A 16080-nucleotide genomic window follows, 5' to 3' on the forward strand; every position below is an offset into this window, starting at 1 on the left:
GCAACCTTGGATCTCCAGACCATTTATTATGGCTGGGGATGATGGGAGTTGTAGTTCAAAAGCTGGAGAGCCATGGTCGCCTCCTCTCATTTTTTGCCTACATCCCTCCTGCTGAACTCAATAAGGCTGGCGCGGATTACACTGGAGGAATGCAAGATCTCCTCCTGTAAAAGAACATATTGCTAAAGTGTGGCAAACAGCACAATTCACTGACCTGACCTGTGTGATGGCCAAGAGAATAAACCTGAATTTTATACCAAGCGGCAGGCCTTGTGTTTTATAACTGCACGTCTCAGTATAATATAGATATGAATGCTTGGGGCGGGATTTCTGAATTGTAAGAACACTATATGTGTTGTGCTCATAGTTACTGGTCCTGGGGTAGCAAGCATGCCTTGTCCCCTTAGCTAAGCAGGGTCCACCCTGGCTTGCATTTGGATGGGAGGCTGCATGTGAGCACTGCAAGATATTCCCCCACTTAGGGGATGGAGCCGCTCTGGGAAGAGCAGAAGGTTCCAAGTTCCCTCCCAGGCAGCATCTCCAAATAGGGCTGAGAGAGACTCCTGCCTGCAACCTTGGAGAAGCCGCTGCCAGTCTGTGAAGACCATCCTGAGCTAGATGGACCAAGGGTCTGACTCAGTATATGGCCGCTTCCTCTGTTCCTCTAGACGGAAACCTTTTATCAACCTCCTGTGGCCAGCAGACCAGCTGCTGCGGACCAAAACACAGAAAGCTGAGCTCGCGGGGGGGGGAGGGAGACAGGCGAGGCCCCCGCTCGCTGTGGCTTCCGCTCACCGGGCAGCCCAGGTGCCGGGCCCGCAGCGGCCCAAGTGAACCCACACTGGCGATGTGATAAGCAGAGCTGGTGGCCTCCGCTCTGGCCTCGCTGCAGAAGGCAGGCTGCCGCCGCCGCCACTGATGTTGACGCTTCCTCCTCCATGCCTCTTGCTTCCCACTCGTTCGCCCGAGTGTGTTCTCAGAAGCGCCTGCCATCTGGACCTCCCCTCCACCCCCCGGCTTGCCTAACCGGTTTTCCAGATTCCACTGGAAGCAATCCACGGTTCGTCTCTTGTTTAGATTGCTCAAGTTCTCCCTCTGTTCTGCATTTCTAACCAAGAAGAGAAGGGGGGAGAAGCGGGCATGCCGATGCGGCCAGTGACGGCCTTCCGTGCATGTTGTAAGATGGCTGCCGGTACCTTCCAGCCAGGCCTAGATCCCTCCCGCCCCACATGGAGGCCCCCCCCCACTCCACAAGACATGAACAGGTGAGCAAACGTGGCCTCCGAGCTCTTGGATCCAAATCTCGGCGGTATGAAAAGATTATTTAGGGCAGGGCGGCTCAACTTATGCCCTCCTGCAGATGTGGGCCTACAATTCCCATAATCCCTGGCTATTGGCCACTATGGTTGGGGATGATGGGAGTTGTAGTCCAAAAACAGCTGGGAGGGGGGCTAGGTTGAGCAGGCCGGGTCTAGGGGCTTCATTTGTAAGCCAACAAACAGAGGTGAAGAAATGTTGGCTCAGTTGACCAGCCGGACAAAATATTTTACTCGTCAAGCTAGGGTGGTACATTACTCATCGGGACCTTTCCCACTCATCAGGCATCATTTTGCATTCGTCACCGACTAGTGGATTTCTGCAGCCCTGCCAATAAACCACCCCAGAAGACATGCCTTCCAACACAGCCGCCTTAAAAGGCCAGATTTGTGAGGACTGGTTGTGGTGATTTTATTTACTGTATTTATTTTTACATTTATATCCTGCTCTTCCTTTGAGGAGCCCTAAGCAGTCTGTGTCCATGGTTATGTCTATCCCTACAAGAACCCTGCGAGGTTAGGCTCAGAGAGAACTGACTGGCCCAGAGTCACTCAGCAGGTTTCACGGCTGAACAGGGGATTTGAACTCAGGTGTCCAATCGACAACCTTGCTTCATTTGTCTCCGGGGCTAAATTCTGACACTGAAATCTGGGGCCAAGTTGACTCAACTATAAGGCTGCAGGAGCAAGTACATTTGGTGGGGGAAACAGTAAGACAAACATACTCTACATACCTGCACAGTCTAATACTGACAGGCAAACCCTACTTCGGTTAAATAGAAGCAAGCATCTAGTCCTTATGAATGTGGGAAATCTGGTAATAGTTTTCACTTGAAAGAGGGTGCTGAGCAAAGATGGGTCCTGTGCAAAGTTTGTAAGAGTCAGGTGGCCAAATTCAAATTCAGTTTATTACGATCAAAGATCAGCACACAGTTCAGAACTAGATACGAGAATCCCCAAAAGTGAACATTGATACCAATGTGCGTGTGTGTGTGTATATATATATAGCGTGTGTGTACGTACACACACAAAATATACAATTAAGAACTATTACATAAAATATAAAATGGAATAAGATAATAAAAAAAATGAATCAATAGCCTGTATTAACCATCTCCGACACACTGTGGGCGGGTCTTAATCGCAGCAGTACAGAATTTGGCCACCAGATGCGAGACATCGGTATACGTATCAGAAAGAAATAAGTTTATGTAAAACTCATCAGAATTATTTGGATATCTAAGAACAAGCGGAGCAATAAATCTAAGACACAGATCATGATACAACGTGCAATACATATCAGGGAGTCATGACTTCCATACTTACTCATATCTTGGACCCAGGCTGGCCACCCATGAGTGCCAGAGGTGCTGCCAAGTATTGAACTCGGGATCTTCTGCATGCAAGGTCCACTGAGCTAACAAACAACCCTATTCCCTTCCCCTCAAGTGACACCTCATGCCTCTTTCCTTCACCATCTCCCAGACAGTGTTCCTTCTAACAGGGATTCACAGATGTTGACTACAACTCCCAGAATCCCCGGCTGCAACGGCTTTTGCTTGGGGATTCTTGGAGTTGTAGTCACCAACAACTGGGAATCCCTGTTGGAAGGAACACTGCTCCAAACAGACACCAGATTCTGCCTGAAACAGGATTCAGCCTTCTGCAACTCAGGGGTGACAACTTTGGGGTGGGAAGCAAAGAACCACACCCCAATGAGAAAATCCTCATGGTCCAGCATTTCACATCAAGATGAACCGTCCCCCAAGTGTGTGTGCCCGTTTTCTTTCCCTATTCACCTGTCCTTGAACAAGGGCAGCTTTTTCCAGATTGTAGGGCATTGAGGAAATGGACTTTCCCATTCATGGCAATTCCTCAAGAGCAGAGCTGCCCAACTCAAGCCCTACAGCTGGTTTCCGACTACAACTCTCATCATCCCCAGACACAGTGGCCAATAGTCAGGGATTATGGGAGCTGTAGTCCAGCATCTGCAGGAGGGCAGGAAGTTGAGTAGCCCTGGTCATCAATACCCCCAGCCAGCAACTTCCAGTCTGACAGACTGCATTCCAACATTTTTCTCCCATGTCAGAACACCCAGATGAGCAGGCGTTACATGCACCGCACCGGTGCATGACACTGGCCTTCACAGAAGAACCAGGACCTGGTAAAGATGCGCTTTAAAGTGGGTGCTTGTAGATCCCATTGATTTTTCCATATGTCATGAAACCAGAGTGGAAAGTCAACGACAAGTCCAATACTCCCACAGAAGCCTTCTCTCAAGGGAAGATGCTCTAATGCCAATTAGCCATGGGGCTGGAGCTCAGTGGTAGAGCATCTGCTTGCATTCAGAAGGTCATAGGGATATTGGAAGCTGCCATATACTGAGTCAGACCATGGGTCCATCCAGCTCAGTATTGTCAACACAGACTGGCAGCCGCTTCTCCAAGGTTGGAGGCAGGAGTCTCTCTCAGCCCTGTCTTGGAGATGCCGCCAGGGAGGGACCTTAGAACCTTCTGCTCTTCCCAGAGTGGCCCCATCCCTTAAGGGGGGATATCTTACAGTGCTCACATGTGGTCTCCCATTCAAATTCAACCAGGGTGGACCCTGCTTAGCTAAGGGACAAGTCATGCTTGCTACCACTCTGTATAAGGCAGCTTCCTATATATCTATGCATATGCTGCTTTATAACAGCTACTTCAGATGTGTTATCCTCAGTTAGCAAGGTGTGTATGTACATACGTACATGTGTACACACACCCAGACTCCCTGCAGTTTTCTTAACACCCATAATTCTTTACCTGCCCCTAGTTTGTTTGTTTTCTTTAAAAAGGACCTCCAAATTCTCAACTCAAAACACTCAACCAGATGGAAATTAGGAATTGTACAACACATTTCAATCTCTGCATTTTGTTAATGCCGATTTCCTAACTGAAGGAATCCGGACGTCATGGCCAGAAATAGTTCCACGGCCCCAGGGTGGATAGCTCTTATTGATCCATAGGAATGACGACAGATCCCCTTGCAGGGCGATACGCGCCGAATGACGACAAACGCCCTTGCAGCCCGATACGTTCCAATTAAGCTGAATCGAACCAGGCTGCTGTACAAACCCGGTGGTACTCCAGTCTCAGAGCCACCTTTTGTGGAGTCTGGGAGACAGCAGCATACACAACACCAACCACAAAAGTATCTTCTTGCTGTCATGGCAAACCGTACTTGCATGCCAAGCTCCGGGGAAATTTGCCAAGAACCTGGACACCTCGTTCTCCAAGCCAGCGATAAGCTCGCATCACACAATAGCCTCGAGATCTGCCAGGGTACTGATAAAACCCATCACGGGCCTCTCCTGCCTGTACTGGGTGAAAATTCGATGACAGCAAAACAACCTCAATAAGGCAGCAAAAGAACCTCAACAAGGGACTTGCGAGATAAAATTAACACACCACCAAGCTAAAGGGCAGATCTCTGATTATCTGGAATTCTTCACAGGAGGCTCTGAGGGGACCCACAGCCAGGATGTTTCAAATTCCTGACCGTGTTAAATCTTAAGGCGTTTCGAACAAGCTTCCCCGGAAGTGAGGCTGCTTGTGTTTCTGCCACGGGTCCAAGGAACTGCAAACTTAAGAGGAGAAGGTTACAGGGTGTTAACCAGCGAGGCAGGAGGGATTAACAGCATAACCTCTCCCAGGCCTTGCAAACCACTTCGGTATGCCACACACACAAATCCAGACCGTCCTCAACTGGGAAACAGTTTTCTACTTGAAAACTGAGAGAAAGGGCTGAGAGCCAAAGTGGCAATAGTTCCACCAACAGGGTTCGCTTCCCGGGGTCATCCCGTGAAACTGAAGGTGGGGAAACTGAGGACCCAGAAGAGGAAGTGCTTTTTCACACAGCGCATTATTAATCTATGGCATTCTCTGCCACGGGATGTGGTGATGGCCACCAGCTTGGATGGCTTTCAAAGGAGCTTAGACCACTGTTCCCTCTAAGGCGTGCGCACCTGCACGTGCTCAGAAGTTTTCTGATGTCCACTCAGTTAATTCTAGGTCCCGCTCCGGTTGAATCAGGAAGGCCCCACTCTGAATGCAGGTGCGCACACGATGCTGCCGCCCAGAACAAAACCCATTCCGCACAGAGATGGGGGGGGGAAATTAGAGGGACCGCTGGCTTAGAACAATTCATGGAGGACAGTGGCGACTAGACCGAGTGCTATAGGCCACAGCAGGAGAGAGGGCCTGCCTTCTGTCTCCTGCTTGAGGGCTTCTCACAGTCATCTGGTGGGCCACTGTGGAAAACAGGATGCTGGACTAGATGGGCCTGATCCAGCAGGGCTGCTCTTATGGACCACCCCAGTAGCCTTAGACTATGGCCATGGTCTCTAACCCTAAATCTAGCATACCAGAGGCATCTGGTGGGCCACTGTGGGAAACAGGATGCTGGTCTAGATGGGCTTTGGGCCCGATTCTGCAGGGCTGCTCTTATGTTCCATATGGATTGATGGCCATCCTCCAACGTGAAAGGGGGCTAGGCTCACGGGGGAGAAAGCAGGTTGCTTGGCAGAGAGAGCCAGGATCAGCAAGGGGATGGGGCCGTAGCGCAGTGGTGGAGCATCTGCGTGGCATGCAGGAGGTCCCCGGTTCAATCCCTGGCAGCAGCTCCGGGTCAGGCTGGGAGAGACTCCTGCTTGCAGCCTTAGACAGCTGCTGCCAGTTTGGAGACCAGGCCTGCCCAACTTCAAGCCTCCTGCTGTTAAGACTACAACTCCCACTATTCCTACTGACCGCGGTGGCTGGGGCCGATGGGAGTTGTAGCTGCACAGCAGCTGGAGGGCCAACATCGTACAGCCCTGGAGTAGACCATACTGAGCTAGACTGCCCGATTGTCCAGCTTGGTCCAAGGCAGGGCTACAGAACTTTGGCAATCCTGCAGACGTCGGACTACAACTCCCATTGTCGGCTCCCTCCAGGGGCCCACCCACACTCTGTGCATGCCCAGGCGAAATGCACAGGAACGGGGCGGAGGCGGGTGCAGTAACCCTCAGAGCTCGGGTTCTTTAAGTGGCCTGTGAACAGATGGGGCACCAGAGAGAGAGGCGGACCCAAAACTTAAACAGAAATGTAAGCTTTATTATTGAATTATTCTTGGAGCGTCTGAGCACTAACCCAATACAGATTTACCAAGCAAAGTTCAAGAGCACCATTCTAGTTTTCTAACGTTGGCTGCATGTCAGCTGGAGTCTAGCCTGACAGACCACCCCCACGGTGGCTGGGGATGATGGGAGCTGTAGTCCAAGAACAGCTGGAGGGATGAAGTTGGGCACCCCGGCAGCGTTCGCTCTCATCTTGCTATTCGGTGTGCGGAATACGTTGCGTTCTGGGCGGCAGGATCAGAGCAGCGTGTGCACACGGGCATGCAGGGGGGGACCTTCCCGATTCCACCTCAGATTCAGCAGACATCAAGACACGCGTGAGCGCACGGGCAGGCCTGAGAGGGAACACTGCAGCCCTGGCGTAAGGCAACTCCCTCCGTCGCCGCGATGTGTGCAAGGGAGAGAAAAGCAAGCACACGCCGACACCGCACACCCCTGGCAATGAACTCGGGCTCCTTGCAGATCGAGACCGGGGCCGGGGCAGTGCCAAGGGAGGACTGGGGAAGGCTGCTCCATCAGATCTGCAAAGCCCACCGGAGCGCCTGTAGACTGTGAGTGGCAAAGGAGAGGGGACCGTCGGCCATGCGCTGTGTGGCCCAGCTGAAAGAGGACAAGTTGCCTTGTGCATCCCACCGAGGCAAGCTGCCCATGGGTGGGTGGGTGGGAGGGGGGGCAAGCTGCAGAAGCTACTGCCAACTTTCCACTTTGCCGGTTTATGAGCAAGCCAGCTCGGGGAGCGATTGAGAGAGAGAGAGAGAGAGAGAGAGAGAGAGAGAGAGGGAGAGAGAGAGAAATGCATGCATTTGGCTTAAATTAGAGGCAATTTCTCTGCTGGAACACGTCTGATCTGCAACAATCGTATGCAGACAGTGCTGTTGAACTCCAGCCAGATTGTCCCCCCACCACCACCTCCAAAGAACAAGGCAGCCACAGAAGGATAGCAGCAGGGCCGAGGCACGGCTCCCGCAACCAAGGTCAACGAGGAGGAGCTCCGATCTAGGGAGCCAGGGGATTAATGCCTTCCTCTTCGGCAGGGGTCGCATTCTTGAGATAAGCGGCTTCCACCCAAAGCAGCGGGTCAAAGGAAAGGGGGGCGGGCAGAGGCGGGAACTTTCTCCAGCACTTCTGAAGCAGCCTTAAAGCAAAAGGGTGTCTAGATTCCGAAGGCAGATCTCTCTGGCCTCTGCGCCGCCGTATACCAAGAACGGTTATGCCCAGAAATACTCTCACACGCTCACCAAAAAAGCCACATCCTGCCCTCTGTATGGTACAGAAGCAAAGAGGCCTATATGCAGGAGGGGGCTGCTCACAGGAAAATCCACAACTGCACAAATGTCCCTGGCGCGTGTGCAGCATTCACTCAACACGGCACGCTTGTGCATTTTCCTGCTTGCACGTCACACCAGGTGGCCAAAGGTTGCATTCTATTGCACTGGGAAGCCCGTAGAGAGTGGCGGGGACCCTCCGAACTGGGAACTGGACAGCACCATTGCAGAAAGGCGGTATCTTCACTGGGGAGAGTACAGAAGAACAGAAGCACAGCCCTGCTGGATCAGGCCCAAGGAGGCCCATCTAGGCCAGCATCCTGTTTCCCACCGTGGCCCACCAGATGCCGCTGGAAGCCTACGGGCAGGAGTGGAGGCCATGCCCTTCCTCCTGCTGTTACTCTCCTGCTGTTAGGAGCAGCAGAGTCTATAGGAAGCATCTTTAGCAGAAGGAAGAGAGTACGTTGATCAGGGTCTGGGTCCTAGAACTGCCTGGACTAGGCCTTACTTTACTTTTTACATCCTCCAACTCGGGGTTCCCAACCTTGGACCTCCCACTCCTATAGGAGAAGACCTATAGCTGTAGACCAGCGCTGGTCTGGTGGTAGCAAGCATGAATTGCCCCCTTTGCTAAGCAGGGTCTGACCTGGTTGGCATTTGAATGGGAGACTCCATGTGTGAGCACTATAAGATCTTCCCCTCAGGGGATGGAGCCGCTCTGGGAAGAGCAGAAGGTTCCCAGTTCCCTCCCTGGCAGCATCTCCAAGATAGGGCTGAGAGAGAGACTCCTTGGAGAAGCCGCTGCCCATCTGTGTAGACAACCCTGAGCTAATTAGACCATCCCAATGGTCTGAGACTGTATGCTGCCTATGTACCTAAGCATTCAAGGACTCAAGGTTGCCAACACCCGAGCTAACATTTTTCTTTCTTTTTATGTTTATACCCCACCCTTCCTCCAAGGAGCCCCGAGTGGCGCACAAGGTCCTGTCTATCCCCACAACCACCCTGCGAAGCAACAACAGCCCTGCTGGACCAGGCCCAAGAAGGCTGATCTAGTCCAGCATCCTGTCTCCCACCCTGGTCCACCGGGTGTCTCTGGGAAGCCCACAGGCAAGGGCTGAGGCCAGTGAGGCCGACACATACTGTATGTGACTGGCCACAAGTCATTCAATGAGCTTCCGGGCTGAACAGAGGTCTGAGTTCGGGCCTCCCCAGACCTAGCCCAACGCTCTAACCACTACACCATGCCACCTCCTGTCCGGCGAACCAAGCTTGTATAGGACTTATTTTTGAGCTGCACAAATGTTATTCTAGCACTGTGCCTTGTAGGAAGCTGAAAAGGAGTCAGACCATTGGCCATCTCGCTCATTACTGTCTACACAGACTGGCAGTGGCATCTCCAAGGTTGCAGGCAGGAGTCTCTCTCAGCCCTACCTTGGAGATGCTGCCAGGGAAGGAACTTGAAACCTTCTGCATGCAAGCAGGCAGATACTCTTCCCAGAGCGGCCCCATCCCCTCAGGGGAACATCTTACAGTGCTCACACATGGAGTCTCCCATCCAAATGCAAACCAGGGATGACCCTGCTTAGCAAAGGGGACAATTCATGCTCGTTGCCACAAGGCCAGCTCTTCACAAATGTGGTGGACTTAAAAAAACACACCAAAAAACCCTGATATGAAGTTTTGGGTCCGGTTTGAAGGATATGCAGGCGCAGACTCCGACTTGGTCCTGTTTTCTTTGAACAGAGCCTTCACGGAGTCACGCTCCATCTTCCCATAAAGGTCTCCTTGCTTATGTATCAGGGTAGGAAAAGACGCTAGCTGCCGCCTGCCAGGGAGTAGGAAGCAAGGCAGTCCGTGAGCGAGTCCAGGGCTGTTTTGGAATTTGTCTTGGCATGGAGGCCGTGCGTCGACAATCACGCAGCCGACAGGAAAAGCAACACTTGATTAGCAGTTACTGAGAGATGGGACAGACTCTCTTTTTTGAGAGAGAGAGAGAGAGAGAGAGAGAGAGAGAGAGAGAGAGAGAGAGAACCTAGCCTACAATTAATGGGTAGCCAAAGCAACCCTGAACCACCTTAAGTGGCGCAGCGGGGAAATACCTGACTAACAAGCAGAAGGCTGCCAGTTCAAATCCCCACTGGTACTATATCGGGCAGCAGCGCTACAGGAAGATGATGAAAGGCATCCTCTCATACTGCGCGGGAGGAGGCAATGGCCAACCCCTCCTGCATTTGACCAAAAGGAAACCACAGGGCTCTGTGGGCGCCAGGAGTCGACGGCGACCCGACGGCACCCTTGACCTTTAAAGCAACCCTACAGGATCCGTCCACAAGTTGTACCCATTTGAAGCCGAGTTCAAAGGAAAGAGGCACAAGCAGCCACGTAGGAAGCAAAAGCCGCGATTTCCCAAGCCGATTCCTAAGCAACACACGCCTTGCTGTTCTAAATTAAGCCGTTCCCAAGCTCAAAAGACAAGGAGCTCATAATCATAAGGAAAGAAACGCAGCCGGGGGAGGGAGGAAAATGTTCAGGATCACCTCTTTGCCAGGCCTCAAGGTCCGATCTCAAGAGGAAGACACAGTCACACCCACTGTGAAACACACCACAGGGACCGGGGAGCGGGGGCATTTGTGGGGGGCCAAAGCAGCACACCCAGCAAGCCACCACCTGGTCCGGCAGGCCCACAAATATCGGCCAAACTTCTCAGGGGACAAATGCCCATGGGCGATTTTTTGGCAACACCGACCCCCTCCTAGAGCCACCGAATGGCACAGCAGGGAAATGACTTGCCTAGAGAGCAAGAGGTTGCCGGTTCGAATCCCCACTGGTACGTTTCACAGAATATGGGAAACACCTATATTTTCACAGCAGCGATAGAGGAAGATGCTGAAAGGCATCGTCTCATACGGCGCCGAGAGATGGCCATGGTCAACCCCTCCTGCATCCTCCCCAAGACAACCACAGGGCTCTGTGGGCGCCACGAGTCGACACCGACTCGAGGGCACAACTTTACATTTACCCCTCCTAGAGATGGGGAAAGGAGCCAATAGCATCGTTGCACCCTTTTTGAATGGGGGAGGGCTTGCCCTGAAACAGAGACAAACAGCTCTAGACACTTGCTCAGTACACACACACGTACGCAGCAAAAGGGTTCAAACGGGTATGACACAAAGCATGTCTTACCTGGACGACAAGGTGGCAAAGTCTCCCCCATCCAGGAGCCGAATCTTGCAGAACAGAACCCCGTTGACAAAAGGGACTGCCGTCAGCTCCTCCAGAGTGAAACTGGTTTGAAATTTGAACTTCTTTTTCTTCATCAGAAAAGCCATGGGCGGAGGCAAAGGGGACCAAATTCAAAGCCCAGAAACGCCAATGCCTTCCTTTTTAAAGTTCAGCAGCAGCAGGTCGCTCCGGAACACGCCCGGGGAACTCAACGGCCGAGACGGCACAGGGGGCGAAAGCGAAAATAAACCCCCGTCAATCCAAGTTTACAAAAATATAGCGGGTGACTCGGAGTTCAGTTGCGGTGGCAGGCGAGCGTTCCGTGAAAAAGAGTCTTCTCTCTTTGGTGGTTGGATCTGGCTATCGTGTCATCGCTGCTGCAGATTTCAGGGAAGGAAGAGGGCACGTTCGGTCTCTCGTTCATCTCTGAGGAAGGGAAAGGGGGGAAATCCTACGCTCCGGGCCAGCAGGAGCTCCCTTGCTTAGAGGCGGTGGGGATGCGTTCCTCTCCGGGTCCCCCTCGAAAGCATCGCGGGCTTCTCTCCGAGCCGCCGGACGGCACACGGGCAATGCTGAACAGGGGACACTTCCAGGCTCCACCCCTCGTTCAAAAGCTTCACGGGGATCGGCAGGGCTCCTCTGTAGGCTGTGGCTTTCACAGGTTTCTTCTCAGCCTGAGGAGGGAAGCCAGGCGGTGCGGTTAGTTCGGCGTGGAGCTCCTCCCTCTGTCCCCAAAAACCTAATTACGGCCACCTGACTGTTCAGGGCTTATCTCATACCAATCGGAGAAGGAATCTGAGGTGCTGGCCTCACACCCAAAATATTATCCTTCCGTGTACATAGCAACTGCTACCATAACCCGGCTGAACCGTTCTTGTTTTCCTAGGCGGCATAAAGGCATTCTCAACAAGGAATCTCAGGAAGGGAGAGGGGAGGAGAGCCGGCCTTGTGGCAGCAAGCATGAATTGTCCCCTTTGCTAAGCGGGGTCTGCCTGCATTGGGATGGGAGAGTCCCTGGGTGGGCTGTAAGAGCAGCCCTTAGGGCAGAGGTAGGTCATCTGGGCTCTTGAAGTTGGTGTTGAACTACAACTCCCATCATCCTCAGCGACACAGGAGTTCAACAACAGCTGGAGAGCGAAGATTGCCCACCCCGGCCCTATGGGATGGGGCTAGAGCTGAGGGCAAGACCCTCTGCTTGGCATGCAGAAGGTCCCCGGTTCACTCCCTGGCAGCATCTCCAGGGAGGGCCGGGCGGGACTCCTGCCTGAAACCTTCAAGAGCCACTGCCAGTCCGTGTAGACAGTCCTGAGCTAGCTGGACCAAGGGTCCGACTCAGTAGAAGGCAGCTTCCGATGTACATGCAAGCAACCTCACTAACTCTTCCTCCAATGGGAAGAATTCTCCTGAGGGGTGGAGAGCTGGTCTTGACCCAGCCAGCGTGAATTACCCCCTTTGCTAAGCAGAGCTTGCCTCAATTCACAATGGGATGGGTGACCACATGCAAGCACTGTCTGCTGTAAGATATCCCCCTTAGGGGCTGGGGCCACCGGTCAGTGGTAGAGCATCTGCTTGGCATGCAGAAGGTCCCAGGTCCAATCCCTGGCAGCATTTCCAGGTAGATCTGGGAGAGAGCCCTTTCTGAAACCCCAGAGTGCTGCTGCCAGTCAGTGCAGACAATCCTGAGCTCTAAGGACCAATGGTCTGACTCTCTAAGGCAGCTTCATATGTTCCTATGAGAAACTGAGTCCATAGGTGGTTTGGTAAACAGCCGGGGGCTGAACAAGAAAATGCACACGCACACACACACAGAGCCCTCTGAACGTCTTAGCCAGCTTCAACAAGTCTTCATTCTCACCACCATCGGGAGAAAGCAAGCCAAGCAATTCACTCGCTATCTCCCCAGAGCAAGGTCACAAGGCAGACTGCCTTCTCCTAGGACTTTGACCAGCCTTGGCACCCGGGGTATCAACTCTGCATTAAACCAAGTTGTCCCAGGCAAGCCTGATAACCATACGACACGTCAGTGACCCAAGCTCACCCTGATTAGAGGTCAGCAACCGGGATAAATTAAATAAATATAAATTACGCGTCCGCTGAGCGCAGAATTCAATACGTGGAGCTGTTTCCAAGCACCTGGCCTAGCCCCACGGGGCCTGAGAGCCTAACCTCCTCTTCCCTCCCTGCCCTTTTAGGAATGCCGCTCAAGTTCAAAGTCACAAGTTCAGCCCCGTCTCTAGCCGGGCACGCCGCCTGCCGAGTTCAACTTTGGTTTCCTAAATGGTTGCTCCAAATGACTCTAGGAACTTCTCCCCACATTCCCAGTTATAGCCCAGCTTCGTGTAAATGGCTGTTTATCCTCGCCGTTATCCTTCTATGCGGCCTCGGGCTGATGTTCTCGGCTGTGTGCCACCGCCCCCTCTCAGATTTCCGCCCCCCCACCCCCGGAATTGCATACAACCAAGGAGGTCCAGCCAACTGGGAGTCTCTTTCCTTGTCCACTCAACGGATCTCTAGCAGCAATCTTCATGTAACATGCCGGCCCCATTCCCATTAAACTGAAACACGGCTCTTTACTCAGAAGCAGAACCAACCACACTCAAGGGGGTTTACTCTCCAGTGTATTGCAGGAAGAAGCGAACTCTGAAGAATGCAATGGTAACTGCTCCCAAGAATACATGCATGCATCAGATCACACCACAGATCTGTTGCAGCGACTTACACAATGCCACAAGGCTCTTCCTCTTTAGTCTAATTTATACTGTCAAGCAGTTATGCAGGGCTGCTCAACTTCAGCCCTCCTGCAGATGTTGGCCTACAACTCCCAGAATCCCTGGCTATTGGCCACTGTGGCTAGGGATTCTGGGAGTTGTAGTCCAAAAATAGTTGGGGGGGCAAAGTTGAGCAGGCCTGAGTTATGGCTTTAAGGGATAATCTTGCCCCAGTTAAGCACTTTCAGCTTCCACTGATTCCAACTAGAGCCCTGCCAGTCGGAGATTTTACTTTGGAAGGGCATGTGTGTGTTCACATATCATCCAGATTTATGTGGAAGTTCCTGCGAGCTATCGAGGAGCACTCCAGACACGATTCGGGGTTTTCATTGCTTATTGAAGCTTAGTCCGATTTGTGTTGGGGTAAAGAGGCGCAGCGGGGAAATGCCTAACAAGCAGAAGGTTGCTGGTTTGAATCCCCGCTGGTACTATATTGGGCAGCAGCAATATAGGAAGATGCTGAAAAGCTTCATCATCTCATACTGTGTGGGAGGAGGCAATGATCAACCCCTCCTGGGGTTTCCAAAAGGAAACCATAGGGCTCTGTGGGCGCCAGGAGGCGAAATTGACTTGACAGCACACTTTACTTTTAAAAATTCCATTTTGTGTGTGGGGTTTTTGGGCAAATTCCAAATACCCAATATGCCCTGTAACTCACAGTATTTCACCCCTCTTAATCACAGGGAAAGGCCCCAGAGATGTTTAAACACCTCCCTACCTAGCACTTCTGGGAAACAGACAAAACCAAGAAGTGCATCACAACATAGCTCAAGGAACCACGTGAGTAAAATATTTCGTCTGGCTGGTGAATTAAGCCAACACTGTATACACCACCTAGAGATGTATATGTCAGGCGGTAGATAAATTTCTTGGCCCCTTCTATAAATGCCGATCTTTGCCCTGCCATAGCATTATTTTGAGGGTGGCCAACTACCATAAAGATAAAACAATAAAATACACAATAAAATACACCCACTCACCTTTAATAAGGGGTATGTGTGTGAGAGAGAGAGATTTACTTGCTGCTGTACCACCTTTACATTCAAGCACTCAACACAACAAAACCAAAAAGCTATATTGGAAAAAGTGACCCACAATACTCGTCTTCGACCTGGGTCAGGCCAATCCCAATGCCTTTTTTAGCCACATGGTCGGGTTTTATTTCTTTTACAAATCAGGAAAACCTTGCCCATTCTCCACCTTCTAATCAATTTACTGCCTTGAAAGATTGTTTAGTGCTCTCTCTCTACACACATATATACACTCTCACTCACACACACAATCTCGCTCTGTAGATATGTACATACTCACATACAGACACACACAGAGGCACATATACAAATATTCTCTCTCACACACACCATACACACAGTGTTCTCTTTAGATATACACATACCCACACACACTGTCTAGACACACACGCTCTCTGTACACAGACATGTCATCTCACTTCAGATACACATGTAAACACATACTACACACACACACACACTTTAGCTATACAAGCACACAATCCACATATACTCTCTCTCTCTCTCTGTGTGTACGTGTGTCTGTACACTCTCACTTTCTCTCTCTCCACACACACAAACACACACACTGTAAAGATGGGAGGGTGATGGGGGGAAGCAGCCCCCCTTCCCTGAGGAGAGGGGTGCCCCGACGCCCCCTACCCAGGGACAGAAACCCCGCCCCCAAATCAAGCCCCCTTGCAGGATAGAGGAGGAGAGGGAAGAGGGGGGCTCCCGCTGCTCCCACTCTCCCCCGCCCCACCTCCTCCTCCTCCTCCTCTCGCCCCCCACCACAGCCCCCAGCTCCTCCTCTTCTCCCCCTTCCCCCCTCCCCCAGCCCCACAGCTCCTCCTCCTCTCCCCTCTCCCCGGCCCCCAAGTTCCTCCCCCGCTGCCCCCGCCGCGGGAGGAGCTGTGTCGTCCCCCCCGCCTCCCTCAAAGCCTACGCAGTCCCCGCACACAGAGATGCCCCCCGCGGCATCCCCACCCCACAGGTTGCGGGGGGACACAGCCAGGCCCGCCGCCGCCGCCACTCACCTCCTCCGCTTGCCGGCCCTGCCAGCGCTACGCCAATAGCGCCCCGCTACGCTAACAGCGTAAGAAGCAGCCTGCGAGGGGGCGGGCCGTGTGCCAGGACAGACTCCCTCCCCGAAGTGGGCGGGGCGGAAGCACCGCCCTGGCCAGGGATTGGGCCGCCGAGAGGAGCACAAAAAAAAAACAGGAAAAGAAAGCAGGGGCGGGCGGGAAACAGTCTGCATTCCGATTGGGCGGGTGAGGACGCGGTGGCGCAGAGGGGCTCCGCGATTGGCGCGAGGCGCCTTCATTCGGGCGGCAAGGGCCCGCCCTG

At 52.6% G+C, this 16080-nt stretch overlaps 1 protein-coding gene across 5 annotated transcripts in view; it reads right to left on the reverse strand.

Annotated features, from left to right (window-relative positions):
* EEIG1 (estrogen-induced osteoclastogenesis regulator 1) overlaps window positions 1–15879 on the reverse strand; it is a 60144-nt gene extending 44265 nt beyond the window's left edge. For 2 of the 5 annotated variants that reach the window (XM_053282364.1, XM_053282362.1), the window contains exons 1-2: window positions 14704–15315; window positions 10917–11629 (exon numbers count right to left, since the gene is read on the reverse strand). In XM_053282364.1, the coding sequence (XP_053138339.1) occupies window positions 10917–11062 (146 nt within the window). In that variant the 5' untranslated portion in view covers window positions 11063–11629; window positions 14704–15315. Of the gene's footprint in view, window positions 1–10916; window positions 11630–14703; window positions 15316–15770 lie in introns of those variants that run through there. The other 3 variants (XM_053282366.1, XM_053282365.1, XM_053282363.1) reach the window with 2 other exon arrangements.
* Between the last annotated feature and the right edge of the window lie 201 nt (window positions 15880–16080).

The sequence above is a fragment of the Hemicordylus capensis genome, chromosome 17 (genome assembly GCF_027244095.1).
Source record: "Hemicordylus capensis ecotype Gifberg chromosome 17, rHemCap1.1.pri, whole genome shotgun sequence".
Classification (NCBI taxonomy): Eukaryota; Metazoa; Chordata; class Lepidosauria; order Squamata; family Cordylidae; genus Hemicordylus; species Hemicordylus capensis.